This window comes from Pagrus pagrus (genome assembly GCF_965226575.1).
Source record: "Pagrus pagrus genome assembly, chromosome: 13".
NCBI classification, from domain to species: domain Eukaryota; kingdom Metazoa; phylum Chordata; class Actinopteri; order Spariformes; family Sparidae; genus Pagrus; species Pagrus pagrus.
Window position 1 is genome coordinate 16,893,324 of NC_140197.1, and position 18,006 is coordinate 16,911,329.

The 18,006-nt window shown below is 40.8% G+C and overlaps 1 protein-coding gene across 2 annotated transcripts; it reads right to left on the reverse strand.

Annotated features, from left to right (window-relative positions):
• Positions 1-3,423: 3,423 nt before the first annotated feature.
• Positions 3,424-17,944, reverse strand: LOC311268288 (transportin-2-like). Of its 2 annotated transcripts, none has more exons than XM_084371841.1 (25): positions 17,838-17,944; positions 16,111-16,210; positions 15,775-15,850; positions 15,182-15,331; positions 14,788-14,894; positions 13,589-13,722; positions 13,134-13,215; positions 12,880-13,002; positions 12,493-12,611; positions 12,251-12,311; positions 11,960-12,131; positions 11,607-11,759; positions 10,525-10,750; positions 10,159-10,330; positions 9,380-9,466; positions 8,676-8,783; positions 8,424-8,582; positions 8,236-8,323; positions 7,906-8,004; positions 6,014-6,109; positions 5,822-5,897; positions 5,620-5,719; positions 5,441-5,515; positions 3,811-3,959; positions 3,424-3,561 (listed from the first exon to the last, which is right to left on the reverse strand). In XM_084371841.1, the coding sequence occupies exons 2-24, from the start codon at positions 16,207-16,209 to the stop codon at positions 3,852-3,854; spliced, it is 2,670 nt and encodes an 889-aa protein (XP_084227967.1). In that variant the 5' UTR covers position 16,210; positions 17,838-17,944; the 3' UTR covers positions 3,424-3,561; positions 3,811-3,851. The 2 variants fall into 2 exon arrangements, with proteins under 2 accessions (XP_084227967.1, XP_084227968.1); XM_084371842.1 differs by having other exon boundaries at positions 17,762-17,863.
• Between the last annotated feature and the right edge of the window lie 62 nt (positions 17,945-18,006).

Consider the following 18,006-nt stretch of genomic DNA (forward strand, 5'->3'; position numbering starts at 1 on the left):
CTGTTCTTGCAGTTCTATAAGTAGAACCTATTAGTACCATGCGTAGGAGGAGAGTCCACAGCTCCTATTGGTTACAGATTTTGAGCTATGAACCTGTCCCAGCCCCAACACTATGCTGGTTTGTACATGTCATATAGCTGCAGGTAAACTTGTGTTAACAGCTGTGAGCAGGACTTGCGTGACATGGCCGGTCTGAATTGTGCATTTTGATACACATCCACATGTATCATCGGTATACAGCAAGGGGTCGAGGTGGCATAAAATGTACAAATGCCACCTTGTGTTTTAGACAAAAGTAGCTATATCACAAAATATGCTGCAGCTTTTTAAAGTGACATTTGAGATCCATTATTTCAAGATTTACACTGTCTCAATCCAAACAATATGCAGTTTTTGCAGTGTAACTGTATTAAAAACCTCAACGAACAACAATCGGGCAATCAATCCTTCTTAGTCAGCTTCATTTTATTGACTGAGAAGAAGATACATGATGAATAAAAAAGGTTACGATACGATTTATATATAAAGTAAACATCAAAGGTCCTAAAATTGACCCTTGTGGCATTCCAATTTTTAAATTAAATTCTCAAATTTAATCGTGAAGCCATTCGACACTGTGGTCTATCAGAGAGGTAGTCCTGAAACCATTTAAAAAGATGCGTTGGACACAAAAAATGTACTGACACGAAGCTTAATAGAAAAAAAATTTATTTTCCCCTATTCACAAAAATTAAATAAAAAGGGATACATCCGATAACATCCCACCTGCACCACAGTTGAGCAAAAAAAAAAGGTACTACATCAAATTCAATTGCCAGCTTTGATATCAGATTGAAACAAAGTTATGAATTAGTTTTCCACATTCTTCCCTAAGGTATGCACCAAGCACTGACTCTCCTTCAGTCCAACCACAATATCAAATTTGACATTATCAAATGGTCCGCTATAAAACAACGAAAACAAATCATTCTTTAAATAAAAAGAATAAAAAGGAAAAAAAAAAAAAAAAAAAAAACTTTTAAAGTCCAAAACAATTTGTGCATTGAAGCACAAAAAAATATAAAATAAAAAAACTAAATCAAATAAAAACAAAATAAATAAACAAAACGTTCACATGAGCATAAAAATAAAAAATAAAAAAAATTACCTGTGGACAACCTGCATTTAAATTTACTTTCTGTATATAGCTCAGTGAATCACAACATAGCAAGAAGTGGTGAAACTAAATTCTTTGTGGTTCAGGAGCTGCATTCTTCTGAATGTTCATGTTATGCAGGCTGAACTAGACCAGCCTGTAATCAATGAGTGAGCACTTCATGTCTAAATGCTTGCACACATCAGCAACACTTGTGCTACAAAAACTCCATGTGACACTGGTTGAGGAAAAACCACACATCAATTCTTACTCTATAAAATACATAATCTACTGATGTGAGCTGATATTCAGGAAAATGTTATGAGGAAGGAATAGTTTTTGTTCTTTCCCCATTAGTTGCAGTCTTTATCTCAGGAGATTTCTCAGGTAAATGTTGATACTTCCAGTGGCCACATCAAGTCAGGCACAACTCAAGTGATGGCCTGGACATTACTTTATCGAAGGGCTGGTGCAAAGTTACATCTAAGCAGTACTCGCGTACACACCTTAATAGTAAAACACCAACAGGCAAACAGCCATACACACTTCAATTACAACCGTCCACTATGGACAATGACTAACAGATAAAGCTGGATAAAGACCACCACTCTCTCACGTAAGCTAACCAGTGTCAAGGGAGAACAATTAGGACTAGGAGTCAGTGTATTCCCAGGCATATCCTACACAGTATCGACGGGTGAATATATGGCAACAGCAATCACTAGTTTGATCATAAGCTGGAGAAGTACCTTATTAGTCCAGCAGTGAATTGCATTGCCTTTGACAAAGCTCTTATAAGGTAGATCCCTCCAAACGGACCCAATATAAAACGACTATAAAAAAAAGGAGCAAGACTTATTGAAAAGCATGCAATGTTTATGACAAGGAGAAGCCTTGATGGCTCAAGCAGCCATCATTTAACAAAAAAGCATTGATGAAAAAGATAACAGATATGGATTGACAGGTGCACTGGGACATGGATCCAAAATACTGTAATTCAGATGTCTCCCTCCTCTTAAATCCTATTCAATCCATTTTAGGAGCTACATTATAAAACTATGTTAAGAGGCCTCAAGTCTTACCCTAGTCATTTTACCATTGCTTAACATTATCATCATTATGCTTACTTTAGCAAGCCATTAACAGTCCTAAAATCACTTATCAAAAAAACTATATCTCAAGATCAGTATATTATTACTGTGTCTTACATTTGAAATTCTAAATTTCTTACAAAAGAAAAAAGTGCATTTATATCAGTAAGAACCAATTCATTCTTGTTGATGTCTTATCGCTCTCATTAAGTCCGTTTTGCAAATACTCTAAAACGAAGCAGCAGCAGCAAAGAGGATTCTCAACTTGCCTACAGTATTTGAACGCTTGTTGCAGTGAGTGATTCTCCAATCTGACATGAGTCGATTCCTGTATTAATCTACCTATAGTTGGTCTTCACACACACACAGCCTCTATTAAACTATAGGGACATTGATTAGACAATATGTATGAATGGGAGGACAAAAGAACCAAGCACTGACTGCTTCAAATTATGGCAGCCTCCCCATGCTGACAATTCGCGTAATAAATCAAGTGAGCAACACGACAGACATTCACTCAAACATGCGTCACTTAAGAGGTGATCATATGCCATGCAATAACTTGGTACTGCGGTGGTAAAACCTTAGAGGACAGACCTACTGCATCTTTTTTTGGCCTCCAGTGAGGGGGAAAAAAGAAACCTATGAATCAAGAGGACTTCAGCAACCACGGGAAGAGGAAGGAAATTAAATTCAGCTAAAATGTACAGGTGAAAAGAGAATAAGACCCATGTATATGCACACGAAATGGTTTTTGCAATTTCGCCGTAAAAGGTGCAAAAGATTTGTGCACATTTCCTGCAGTTACATAGTAAAAGCGTCTCTTTTTTGTTTAGCCTCTGGCACGAGCCTGTTTAAACACATCAACATGTGCAAGTCATTCTACGGACTACGTGCATTGTGGTATTTGGGACTGTGGCACCCTATGCTGGTTCAGATAATTCCTTTATATGTACCTATCTGACACCCCCCTCCCCTCCCAGCTGTCTCCTATCTTAACAGAATAATTAAATCAACGCAGGGAGGTCAAAGCCAGCCCCTAATTTTGTCCTCGCCTACCTAGGGTTCCCTGCGGTGCTGTTGGCGAAAGACACTTTTGAGTGTGTTGGATTTAGTGAGGCGTTTAATCCGAGAGGTATATGTATATCCCCAGTTTACCCTCCCACACCCACCACCCTCCTCCCACCCTCCCTCACAGAGACACACAGGGCGCGGGGGGAAAGGGGGCCATCCGCTGAGTGGAGGATCAAGGCCAGTCTCATCCCTCCAGCGCTCGTTTCTTCCCACAATCTGGGCAGTGCAATGAGTTCCCCAGTAACCCTCCCCTACATTAACCTGCGGAGAAGAAAAAGAGGAACAGAGAAAGAGGATTTTACAAAAACAACATATGAACACCTGGTAATAGTAGAACTAGTATGAATGGTTCAGGGGTCAAAAGGAAGTATCGTTGGTGAAAAGTGTCATTCTGGATCAGAAAATGAATTTGGGAGCAAAATGTATCACTGCTTATCAATGAGCTGGGAGTTTCATCATTTCCAGAAGGTGGTCTGGGGGGTAGGTTGTTGAGAGGTTTGCTGTACATACCTAACAGGTTGGTGTCCTGTGTGGACCAGGGGATGGTTGGGTTAGACGCCGTAGCAGGCCGACAGGCGCTCCTTCAACAGAGGAGGAAACTGCTCCGAGAACTGCTGCCAGTTCTCTTCCCCAACCTGGTCCTTGAAGCCATGCAAGATCTTGGAAGGAAAAACAGAAAAACCATCACGAAGGCCGAATAACCTCAACAAAGCAATTGACGGTTAGCTAAACACACCCTCTTAGTTATTGCTGCTACACCTGCCAGGAGTACCGTCACTACCCAAAATATCTAGCAATTTCTTAAACCGTGGGATTCTCATTTCTAGCTGTTGACTGTCAATACACGGGCTGAAATAACAACTCTTGCCAACAGTATATTAGCCGTAGGTTAGGTAGCTAATTCAGATAACGTTAGTGTGATGCCCACTGATGTGCGCCCACATTTGTGAGTGTAAATATTTGGTTTTACTGTGTTTCATAATTTGATATAATGCCTGTATTGTCTCTTACTTGAAGAAAGTTATTTTTCTATGAGTAATGTGGTTTCCTGGACCAAAATAGTGCAGTTCATATAGCAGGTTGTGACAGTAGAGAGCAAGAGCAAAGGGTTTTCCCTGAGGAGTGAAGTCAGGAGCGAATGTACTGCTATTTTCCTAACTGCAGAAGACTCAGACAAAGCAAGCCACGTCTCCTTGTGTCATCCTTCTCCTGCTTTTCAAGACACATATAGCTGCGTATGGGTGCTGCAGCCCAGTACCTGTTACATTAAGCTCAATAAGTTTACCGAAAACTCTGCGTCTGACAAATATGTTTGGAGGATGCAACACTATCTTGGGTAATGTTGGCTGAGGTTGCTGGAGCATAAACTTCCAAGTCTAACAAGCAGGACAGGGGTGCCAACGTTAGCCTGAAATCTGATAACATCTACAACCAGTTTCCACATGGTGGAACTACAACTCACTACTAGTTGTGAACCTGGCTGTTTTTTTGTTATTGTTTTTTAACAAAACCTGCAACCCTACAAACAAATGTAGGTAGCCACTAGCCAGTGGCAGACAGTACATTAATTCAAGTACTTTAGGTACAAGTGCAAGTCATACCTAACTAAAATTTTAAGTACTTGCACTCCAGTATTATTATATTCTTCCTTTACTTCCAGTACATTTATCTGACAGCTATAATTACTAATTATTCTAAGATTGAGATTATACATGCAAACCAAACACCATATAATGATGTAAGTATCTCATGAACTATGATGGAGTGCTTTACTATACAAACCATTGATGTCTAAATTACCTAAAGTTTGCTGCATATTGGCAAATTACAACACTACCTAATAATATTCAGCAATACAATGTATTATTTCCCAGTTAGTTTTTAGGAACACCTGCTGTCCCTCCCCAGACAAAAAGCTCTATCCACACTTCTCAGACTCAAAAATCATCCACACCATGAAATCAGATTTCGAATGTCTGATTAGTGATCATCACAGAGTGTGGTGAGCCAGAACTACACTTGGAGAGGGAACATTTTAATAATACTAGTCATCTAAAATAACCAAAGGGCCATCCATCAGATCAATGTGTTTGACAAGATCGAATCAGTGATGTGGAAATACTTCTGATGAGGGACTCACCTTATAAAACATGTCCCTCAGGTCATCCTTGGGGTTGACCCAGGAGGCCACAGCATCACAGAAGAAAATGAAGTCCTGGATAGAGGAACAGAGATGACTTGTTACTTCACTACACGGTGAGGTAGAGCTCCCTCTCTAACCCCTGTATCCCATAACAGCTTTAAAGCATATAACCTCACCTGAACCACTCCTGCAGGGTTGACGCCAATCATCACACAGATTCCCCGGAAGGCTGAGTCCTTCTCCTCATTATCTCGGATGTTCCTCAGCGATGTGCACCTGAGAAAAAGAGACAAAAGTGGAAAAGTATTCAGTCATCAATTCAGTTGCCAAAGGTCTCGTCTAGATATTCAAATTGTAAGGTTCATACATGTGACTCACCATGGTCTAATGAATTGCTGCAGCTGTGGTGCCACTTCCTGGGGACAGACATAACCCAGTCTACCAATCGTAATGGCTGCAGAGGAAGATAAAACAAATTCACCATCACCCTCCCAACATGACCAACAAATGCTTACAATGTTTTAAACACATAATCCCAAATGTATTCTGTGCATGTGTGACCATGTGTACCTGTGTTTTCCAGCAGTGTCTTGGGTGTGTTTGGTCTATTGATGATCTCCACCAGGTGTGGCAGAACCATGCCTACATAAGGCTGCATCTCTGCACCTATAGACACACACAACACAGAGCGAGCACAACATCAAATATCTGAGGAAAATGTGCCACTTGCAGTGTGGATGTGTCATGACAAAATAAAATGTTAGAACTTGATGCAAATCAGGAATCAGAAACAGCCGCCCACTTTCAACCAGTAAGAGGAGTACAGAGAAATGATACAGAAAATGAATGAGCAATAACCAATTCTTAAAAGTTTTTTTCTGCCATTTCATTTTGCCTTCAATGGACAGAGAGGGTTGAAGGAGGAGGATAATTTAAAAGTTGAAAGAAACTAGTGTATGAAGAATGTGGAACATTTTGAGGCTTAAGAGCACAAATAGTTAGACAAGTGTAAAGAGGATAAGCTACAAACTTGGGTTAACCTTGTACAAAGAAAGGGCTGGAGGAGTATGAATGATGGCTGGGAGCTAAACTGCATAGTTGGCTTTACTATGTATGAAGCAGTAGCCAAACGAGTATTCAGAGTTGTAAAAGTGAGCAAAGGGATGAAGGATGCGAAATGTATGCGAGCTTGGAGCTATACTGCATTCCTTGACAAATGGCAGCAAGTTAAACTGCATAGTTGGCGTAGTTTTGTATGAAGAATTAGCCAAAGGAGTATTGAGAGTTGTAAAAGTGAGAAAAGGGATGAAGGATGCAAAATGTATGCGAGCTTGGAGCTATACTGCATTCCTTGACAAATGGCAGCAAGTTAAACTGCATAGTTGGCTTAATTTTGTATGAAAAAGTAGCTAAAGGAGTATTAAGAGTCACAAATAGTGGGAAAAGGGGTGAAAGAAGCAACATATAGTGTGAGCTGGGAGCCAAACTGCATTGCTGGCTATAAATTGAGTATGAATAATTGGAAAATTGGGAAAGAGTCAATTTACTATAAATAGGACTGTGTGCGTGTGTGTGCTTGTGTGTATCAAACTGCAATAAGTGTTGAAGCTATATCAGTTTCCCCAGCTGTGATCAAAGGTTGCCATTGTGATGCCTAGATGGTAACTGCTGTTTGACTGTTTTACTCCTGGCTCAGACAGTTTATTTCAGGGGTGCACCTGTCATCTGGGCAAAAAGGAGGCATGTCTCAACATCTCGAAATTAATTCTCTTTTCATATTGCAGTCTTTGGTCTTAAAGATACGCTCACCAGGACAATTCCTTGTTTGCTGCTTGACACTTGTGCCTGTAAGGAGATCACAGAGTGTCACTAGACTGATCAGATCATGGACAATGGCTTGCCAGGCATGCATGCATGCATGCACGCACGCACGCACACACGTTCACACTATGCGCAAGCATAATGGCTTTTGTTGTTACGTCCAAAGGCACAAGTATTACAACAGAATATGGGGGAACAGCACACTGTATGAAACTCTTTCACAATCAGGCGAATTCTGCCAAAATCCTAATAGCATATTGTGGTCTCAAGGTGTGTACATGTCTACAGCCAGAGACAACCGTTACAGCAGGAGAAAACTAGAAAAACGCCCTACCTAGATCCAAGAATCCCAATTAACGTCAAGTGGAAAGACAAATGCAGTGCGTTTTGCACCGACTTGCAGATCAGTTGGCATTTGTTACACTTCATCACACATGATCATCCACCATAAAAACCTGCATGCAAGCAACTGTGCCCCCTACAGCAGAATGAGGTGTGCAACATCTGGATCAGAAATTATTAGGAACAAAATGTATCATTTTGTGTCAATGAGCTGGGTGTTTCATCATATCCAGATACTCAGCACTTGTTTTCAGTGAGTCCAAAAATTTCTTTTAAAAAAATAAAGTAAAAACACTCACCCATTTGCATGGAGATCTCTCCAATGGCCCAGGTAGCATTGTTACACACTGAGATAAACTCTGGGTTTAGGTTGAGCCCCAGGATTGGCATAAACTCAGCTGGGAAAAGGACATGGACATGGACTGGTTACAATACAAACAGTGCCATCAAATCACTTGCACATGCACACGCTCTGTAATCCCTAATGTCAAAAACATTGAACCATCTATGGCTACAACAGGTATTAGTCAGTGCCGGGTGCTCCCTGATACTCAGAGAGTAGTGGACAGGTGATGTAATTCAATATCCCTGTGACAGAGTTACTCAGCGCTCTGATAACACGCACTCACCAATGCAGGGTTTAACATGGAGGAAGCATGCCTTGGTTAGATCGCCCAGCAGAGCGAAGGAGCTTTGTCTCACCTCAGGCATCGTATCCTGCAACACAAACCACACCCCTTAATGTTATACTTGCACAGTAAATATGTAACATCCATAAAAATATGGAAAGAAACTGCAAAACCCATTCCCTTCATACCTGCATGCACTGGAAAAGCAGTGTCATGATGTTAGAGCGGGACACTAGCTGTTCCACATGACCTCCCAAACCCTCAGCCAGGCCGCTCAGCAGGTCCAAGGCCACAATCATAAAATCCTTGTCAGGAGCCTCATACTGGTCTGGATGCTGGTTGTACATCTGTACAAACAGAACAGACACACGTCACTTCTTTACTTAAGAAGGATCGCTAAATACACAACATATTTATTTTGTGTGCGTTTGCTTCCTCACCATTGCCTGAGCTAGTGTCTTCTGTACTAGTGTGACACAGCGCTGATAGACAGGCTCACAGTAAGGCAGGAACCCACTCTGCAAGGCGGTAGCTACTGACGACAGACACTAGAGGAAACAAACATGACTTTTAGCAACACAGACACGCCGTTTTCTGGGACTGTCTGAATAAATGCCACAAAAGCAGTCAGCAACCATACGTCATTGTTTTTTGATGGGAGAGAATCCTTAAAGCAAGCGTAATTCTTTCCTCTGTTGTTTCGATATGAAAGAATTACATTTGTGTACATGTACAGCTACAGACAACTATTTTGTCTAGAAGATGTTCAGTCAAGTTCCAACAACCACATTTAAAGGCTAAGGGAGACCCAAAAGGCAGTCTGTTTTGCAAAGACCTGCAGACCACTTTCCATAAAGGTACGCACATTGACCTGCATTTAAGCACTCAACATCCCAAGTAGCATGAGGCACGTGATATCTGGATCAGAAAATATTAGGAACAAAATGTATCATTTTGTGTCAATGAGCTGGGTGTTTCATCATATCCAGATACTGGTTACTTATTTTTAGTAAACAACACAGGAATTATGTAAAAAAAAAACAAAAAAAAAAAAAACACAAACACAACTTGGGTCAATGTGCTAGGAAAATGTACCTCCTGTGGGACAAGTTTGGGACAAGTACTTTAAAAATGAACTTCTCACCTCTAAAAGTGGAAAGAGGTCCTTGTCTTCGTCCTTCAGCTCGTTCCACTTGGCAATAAGGGGGGGCATCAACTTCTGAATGTACTCCTGAGAAAAAGAAAATTGTAAGTTGATTGTCGTGGAAATTTCTCAATTATGACATGCAGACCATTTTCTGTAAAGGTACGCATATAAACCTGCATTAATGCGCTCAACATCCAAAGTAGCATGAGGCACGTGATATCTGGATCAGAAATATTAGGAACAAAATGTATCATTTTGTATCAATGAGCTGGGTGTTTCATCATATCCAGATACTGGTTGCGTATTTTTAGTAAACTTGTTTGTAATGTTTATGAATTGAAAAGATGCAGCTTTTTCTTCGTAGACTGCTGTGCTCTGATTTGACTTGGTCTGCTGTGACTTTCTGAATTCAATTTTAAATTTGAATGATGAAAAAGTAGCCATGTGCAGTAATACAGATCATTGAGGATACCATACACCAAGATGAATCGAGAATTGTTTTGCATACGAATCATTGACTGCTAAATCATAATAGAATCGTGAGGCCAGTGAAGATTTACAACTCTAGTAAATTGATACAATCAGGTTTTTTTAAATTTTTTTTTTTACACAAAAGGTCTTTTTTGGCGAGTTAGATGAGAAGTTCATCATCCATCTGAGTAATAAGAGTATCATCTTATCATACTCTGGGCATAGTGAATTCCAAAAAATAATTATATTAGTTAAAGCTAATAGGGGTAACAGGGAGTACACTTCAAAATTTCACAGGTGCTTACAGGCTGATTGAGGTGGTGACCCACTGAGTCTGCCAGAGTTCCTATAGCATCGTAGAGAATTAGGAGATTCTTATGCTGGTACTTCCCGAAGGCAAACACCAGCGTGTCCAGGATAAAGCTCAGGTAGGGGACGAGCTCTGTGCACGCCTCCTCCTCCAGAGTGGCAAACGCACTAAGAAAAAAAAATGGAGCACATGAAGACATCAGTATTTTACCTAAATATGGTTGTGATATTCCAGTACTGACACAAGCTGGATGGATGTGGATCAGAAAACAATTTGGGAACAAAATGTATCATTGTAAATCAATGAGCTGGGATTTTCATCATATCCATAGGAAAAGTAGGAGGAATATGAAGCTTCTCACCTGCAGGCAGCCTCCTGCACTCTCTTATTGCCGTCCAGGATGCGCTTAAGAAGCTCTGTCATAAGGGGTTTGAGGTAGGAGTCGGGAGGCTGGGAGACCACCCAATGTGCATAGCGACTCAGGGTCCAGCAGGCAATGGAGCGCACCAGGGCCTTTTTGTCACATAGACACTGGATGAGGTGGGGGATCAGCTCTGGAAGGTAGGGCACCATGCCCTGCATGCAGCCTGAGGCACGGAGAGAGAAGGGGAAAGGAAGTTAACGGGATTAGTTGCAATTGAAATATGTCACTGTTTGTACAACAGCATAGCAACACAGCCGCAGCAAATCTGGATCAGAATATAGGAACTAAAGGTATCATTGTAAATCAATGAGCTGGGTGTTTCATCATTTCCAGATGTGAGATGGGCTTAAAAGTCCACCTAATTCTGAGTGGAGTGAAATAAAATATAAACATAGTTTAAACGTTCTCCCACATCTAATAGCATGGTTGTACAGGAGGCCCACAGCTGATTGGGCTGCTGTCCAACACTTACATGGATGATGCTGTGCATGTTAGCGAGGCAGTCAACGTGTGCTAAGCGTGCAAGGGACTAAAAAATACAAAGGGTGCTGGGTATACTTAAACAGAAGCACTCGTCAGATGGCTGAACGAAAATGTGTGGACAGGCTTTAGAAAGAGCAACACTTACTAAATTTAGCCCAATTAGGTTACATCCGCCTAAATTTTAAGTGGGTCAGTGGAATACAAAGTGGTCACTCCAGATGGCTCATTATGGCCTCTTTGCACTGTCCAACAACAACATCTGTACCAAGTGTCTGGCTTCACCCTAGACCGTTTATTCCTGAAGTGGAAACATTTGCTCAGGTGCGGGTAGGGATCTGCAGAAATGATACTCAGATTTTAGTGCATCTATTCAGCTTTTATGACCCTGTAGTGCAATATTTTTAAAGGGGTGGTCTGTGCCAGTGAACAGACAATTAAACAATTCAGTCATAACAAGGATCAAATAAAGCCAAGTTTTGGCATCTCTGACAGAATTAGAGTTGCCACAGACACCACAGACTTATTACTAGTCTTACCCTCAGCTATTGCCCCCAGGACGAGGATGCCGGACTCCTTTATTACCCAGTCAGGGTGGAAGAGCAGGCCTTTCAGGAGCGGCAGGAGGTGGGGAAGCAGCTCATCACGGAACACGTTGGCCAGCACGTCCAGTGCTGCAGCTGAACACTTTCCTGCATCAAAAAAAGAAAAGCCCAATTACAATCGTCATGTGCAACCTGCAGAGGAGCATGGAAGACTGGGGATGAAACGCAAAGGAGACTAGGTGGATTCAGACATAAATAATTGATAAAAAAAACAGTCTACAAAGTCACCAGAATGCCCCTTTACAGATTTTGGAAAAAGTCTCTAACTGCATTTCTCCATCACTTACGCAGGTTCCAGTCAGATAGTGTGTCGTCATCATCGTCATCGTCTTCCTCAATGTCCTCACCCTCCTCACCCTCCCCTCCTTCGTGTTGCAAGGTGACAGTTCGCGACTTGTGGAAACGAGGCTTGATGTCCTGATCACTATCTGGAACAGCCTCGTCCTCCTCAACATCACCCTGGAGACACAAACACACGCGCACACATTTGACTTCAGCCATTTCATGATATATACTTTTTGAGATAAAGGAGTTTTTCTAAATTAATAGAAAGTGTTAAGACCAAAATGAGAGCTCACCTTCAATAGTATGATGTCTATCTCTGAATACTTCATCCCATTTACCAAGATAGGTGTCAGTCTATTTTTAAAGGGAGAGAGGAGACTTAGTGAAACAGCCAACAAATTCCACGTATGAGCTAATATGAAGGGGTTGATTCTGTATTGAATGATCAAACTGTTGTGTTTAGAAAAGAATGTATAATAAAAGTAAACTTTTAAATCTTCCACCATATTTTAAACGTAATTAACATAGTACTCACTGCACCAGGTGTCCGGACAGCATCTCCTTACAGATGGGTTGCTCTGCTAAAGTCAGCCAAAACTCACAGGCCTCCAGAGCCACATTCTCATCGGGGTCCTGGGTTCTCTGCAGCATGTACTGCAGGAGAGGAGGAAAAAATATGATTAAGACACAGTATCAAAGAATAAGTTGGGATTGAAAGAAAAACTGTAGGGCAACAGTGCAGCAAAGATTCATATCTGGATCAGAATATAGGAACTTATAGGTATCATTGTAAATCAATGAGCTGGGTGTTTCATCATTTCCAGATGCATCGGGTGAAATGTGGTATAAATACTCTCCCACATTTAAACATGTGAATGTACAAGAGCTCCACAGCTGATTGGGGGGGTTGTCCAACACTTACCTGTATGATGCTGTGCATGTGGGGGATGAGGCGGTCGATGCGGACCTCCAGTAACATAACCAGGGCTCGACACACGTTCTTTCGAACCTCTGAGTCCTCATCTGCTGCCAGCGCAAACAGGCTCTAGTAGGGGAAAGGAGAAACAATACGAAAATGATTTATAATGGGGAGGAAAAAGCAGGACTGGGATGAAGAAGAAAATGGGTGGACAAAAACAACTTTTGTTCATCTGCTATTCAAAACACACAGCTCACCTCTATAAAGGTGTCAATGTTGTCCATCAGAGCCTGGGCTCTGCCAATGATGAACTGGTTCACACAGGCTATGGCATGGGACCTGCGAGGAAGACAGGAACAGTCAACTACAGAGGTGTTTTAGTGTTAAATAAAATGTGTTTTTGTTAATACAGGGGAAACTGTTGGATTCTCTAATTATAATGAAAACATTGTAAAATAAGTTTGTAAATAAGTTTTTCTGAAAATAAATTATTCTGTTACACATTCAATAAACTTTTAAAATGTCAAATTATTTTAACTGAATCCTATTATTAGTATTATTGTAACTTATCAGCGAGGGGGGGTATAGTGAATATCTGGATCAGACAGTATGAATACAAACACCTTCACAGTCAGTCAGATGTTACTATGCATCACATCCAGATGGTAATGACACAAAAACAAGCAGAAATGAGTTGCTTTCTCTCTGGTACCTAATCTTGGGACTGCAGTGCTTGAAGAACTGAAGGAATTTGGGGATCATAATGTTGAGGGGTCTGTTCAGAGCGTCGCTGTCCAGCAGCTCCGACGAGTCCTCACAGATCTTCTGCAGTGCTCCAAACGAGCCCTGAGACACGGACATACACAGAGAGGCTGTCAAATCAAAACGCAAAACATACAGGGACACAGGAGAGAATGAAACTGCATCAGAAAATACACCTTAGCAAAAGTACTGAATGCACTGTGCTGATTTCGCTTTTCAGCCAAATGTGTAAAGAAATGATTTTAGTCACAAATGCAGTCAATCTTTCTCATTATGGATATTTGTACATCCACTACAAATGTAACTAATAAAACTGAAATTGATTGTCGTGGAAATTTCTCAATTATGACATGCATACCATTTTCTGTAAAGGTACGCATATAAACCTGCATTAATGCGCTCAACATCCAAAGTAGCATGAGGCACATGATATCTGGATCAGAAATATTAGGAACAAAATGTATCATTTTGTATCAATGAGCTGGGTGTTTCATCATATCCAGATACTGGTTGCATATTTTTAGGAAACAACACTTGTTTGTAATGTTTATGTATTGAAAAGATGCAGCTTTTACTAGACTGCTGTGGTCTGATTATCGGAAAGATTTTCTGAATTAAATTTGAATGATGAAAAAGTAGCCATGTGCAGTAACACAGATCATTGAGGATACCATACACTAAGATGAATCAATTTGCATACGAATCATTGACAGCTGAATCATAATAGAATCAAATGCAACTAATAAAACAGAAATTTTGTCATCTAAAAATTTTTTCGTGAGGCTTTCAATATAAATTATCTAAGTACAATTCAAAAGTAATACATTTTGGAATGTTTGCCATTTCTTTACAGAAAATGACATGAGGACATGGAAGTTAAAGACTTGTGACTTGGTGACTCAAATGACTTGACATTTAATTTTCCATGTACTTTTTTTTTGTCTGGCTGTTAGTATATTGCCGTTTAAAAGTGATGGGAAGGGAATGTTTTTATTGAAAAGAAATTAAGAAAGTAAAGCTATTTGTTTTAGTTTTATTATATTTAATCTTGTTTAAAAACTTATTTTGCTGAATATCAATAATTATAATACAAGTCAGTTCATTATTACACTTTTTGAACAGGGAGCACAAAAAACAAAGAATAAGGACCTCGCAGGTGTTGTAGTCCTCCGAGTTGAGCAAGTTGCAGAGCTGGGGCAGCAGCTCCGGCCATGTTTGTAGCTCTCCCTTTGAGGCGATCGTAGTGATCAGGATGCCTAAAGGACCAAGAAAGAGGACAGACTTCAGACTGATCTATAATTAACAGGACCACAAACAGTCACCTTTGCAGCAGCTCTGGATCAGACAGTATGAATACAAATACCTTCACTGGCAATCAGGTCATTTTATGCATCATCTTCAGAGGGTAACAGAAGGAAAGTGGGGGAGGAGTGGGTGTATCGGGTGTGTGGATGAAAAGCTAGCCCACAGAGATAATTTGTGATGGAGAACAGCTTTCACACCAAACTCCCACACAACGCCCCCACAAAACACACCAACTCACCGATGGTGGCACGAATGAGCGGCGAGGGGTCGCCGATGTTGTTGAGACATTCCTGCTTGATAAAGTCAGCAACAGTTGGGGGGAAGTTCTGGTAGTGGGCCTTAACATTGTTCTTCAGTATCAGACCGCTGAGGGAGCGAGTCGGCTCGTCTGAGGAACAGACAAAAAAAAAAAAAAGAATAAAAAACTTGAGGAATACAAGTTTTACATGTTCTAAGAGTGTTTTTTTAACTGCTCAAATGTATCGCACTAACCAATATAGGTGTGCGGTACCAATTAGGATGACTCTAGACAAAGTACTTTCAGCCTGTAACTATACATCACTTTCTAACTGTAAACAAAGACCTTTATTTAACATATTTATTATGTTGATCTAGATGGATTCTAAAGTTGCATTATCATTTGGCTCAGCTCCACTGTTCGCCAGCTGATGAGAAGATAAACCACACATATGTTGAGCTCACCATACACAATGTTATCTCCCTGTGCGACACACGGTATGTTAAGCTTTTAAGTGTATGGTAGTGTAGCAGCACCTTCAATTATAATGATCTGGGTGTGTTGTATATGGCTAAGAGGAAAACTTTACTCACCTTCAGTTTTGAGTCGCGTAAGGACAAAGATGAGATAGTTGTTGAAGTCAGGGAACTGGTTGAGTTGTTCAAGTTTCTAGCAGGGCAGTTAAGGACCATATCACTTTGAGCTTCCAAATTAAGCAATTCTCCACTTTGGGCAACTAGAGAAGAGTCTTCAACTTTAAAACTTGAGAACATTACAGTATTAATGAAGTAAACATGGTACAGGTTAAAATACGTGTGTATTTGGTACTAGTATAAAATAATGCATGTCATTCAGAGGGACACAGTTTAATAAAATGTAATCCATTAGCTGTACTATTCACACCCTCCAATTACACTGCAGTAGGATACTTGTTGAACAGCTCTCTGTGTGACTGTGTTGGGTGACTGTGAGTCTTTGAGCAGTTGGAGGACCTGCTGAAGTCCCTGCTCATCTGGCTGCCACTCCATCCTGAAAAACACAATAATGAATCCACGTATTAATTCTGTTCTATATGTTTTCCAGTTTTTCCCTCTGCAATTTTTATATTTTACAAAGTGAAACTAAGGACAAATAGGTAAGCAAGTGGGCTCTGGATCAGACAGTATGAATACAAACACCATCACTGGAAGTCAGATGTCAGATTATGATGCATCATCTCCAAAGTCCACATGCATATATATGGTCAGGAAAAGACAATTTTTGAACAAAAGCTTCAACATTTAGCTCCACTGGATGAAGTAAAAACTTACATCTGCTTAATTCAAGATTCTTAAGGCAAATAATCCTTTCAACTTATCAACAGAACTTATAGCGCATCTTGATTAACTTGTATCATAGGATTTATCTAAAGTCTAAGATATCTTTGGTACCCATTAGGTTTGGTAGGGCCTTAGCAAAGGTCCTACACTGAGCCTTTTTTTTAAACCAGTCACTGCAATATACTACTTACTCACTGCTTTAAAAATTAAACGTTATATAAAGCCACTGCAGACACCACCTACTGTTATTTTTGTATCTAATTAACCCATGTACAAAATAGTTGAGGAAGAAAGTGCATAAGCTAAAGACTGCAAGCAGGAAGTTGAAGGTGCACATGGTGTAGGTTCAAGGTGGACGGGGGGCCACTAGAGTTTGGTAGAGGTAATTTGAGGGGGATATAACTCGCTTGGCCTTTGAATCCCTGAATACAAATACCTATAATTGTAAATGGAAATCGGCTTGCGGCACAAAAACGAGGACATTAGACAACACGACAGCTAAAATCTCTGTGACCCAGCTTAACCGCTCCAAGTTAATCCTACCCCCACGCCACCCGGTCTGTAGGTCTAAGTTTCAGAAATGCTTTGTGTCTCAATACTGCTCGTTTATATTTCAAAACCGTGCTGTGCAGCACGTGGGCTCGAGGCTCGCGATTAAACCGAGGGTCGCGTTCAGCTGCTGTCGGTCAGAGTGCGAGAAAAGTTGTCGGGGAACAAGTTAGCATAGCCATGTAGCAGGGCCGCCTTCCCGGTTCTAAGCTAGCAGTCCGTGTGGTTTACCTTAACTAGTTACATTGGACTGCACTTACTAGTTTTTCTACCATAATAACCCGAATGATCGATTAAATTATTGGTTGGTTACGCACTATCCGAAATGTCAATTTACAGTTGACCCGATGCTACCAAAAGTTGCCCTTCTTGCTCAGGCCTGGTCGACGGGGCAGGTCCATGCAGGGTGGTCACAATGTGCCCGTCCGGCATAGAAATAGTCAAATACCGCCATCTGCTAGCTAAATGAAGCCCTGGACCAACTCATCCTTTTAGAAAAAGATAAGATCTGAGTGGAAATGTAAGCTACCGCCGTTAACACAACACTTGCAGGCAACATTAGGCACAAACTTGGTGAACACGTTTTGCAAGCTGGCGTTAGCCGCTAAACCCTCTGAGCATAGAGTTTGACTGACAACGCTAATGCTACTAGCCAGGCTAATGCTATATAACGGACACTTGTTTTGATATTCGCTTTATCAGAACACCTTACCCGATGAGGCGGTCTGATCGATGTAATATATCTGAAATAGTTTGTCAAAGCACAAGCGTACCAATACTATACGTACAATATTGACTTGAAAGTTGAATAATCAGTACTAGGCCGCTCTTCTGCCGTGCTTCGTAGCGGTTCTTCTTGTTCAAATGAGCACGCCGACTGAAATTGACCTATGGCGGCTTCCGTTCAGTACACATTTCGCCAACTACGCGAGATTACCGGAACCCCGTTTCTTTTCC

What these genes read in the sequence shown, in the direction of transcription:
- LOC311268288 (XM_084371841.1), bottom strand. Translation starts at nt 16,209, where the DNA reads ATGGAGTGGCAGCCAGATGAGCAGGGACTTCAGCAGGTCCTCCAACTG. An exon ending in ACATGCACAGCATCATACAG is followed by an intron (nt 12,612 to 12,879) that starts GTAAGTGTTGGA and finishes CCTCTCCTGCAG; the next exon opens with TACATGCTGCAGAGAACCCA. An exon ending in AGAGATCTCCATGCAAATGG is followed by an intron (nt 6,110 to 7,905) that starts GTGAGTGTTTTT and finishes GTGTGTCTATAG; the next exon opens with GTGCAGAGATGCAGCCTTAT.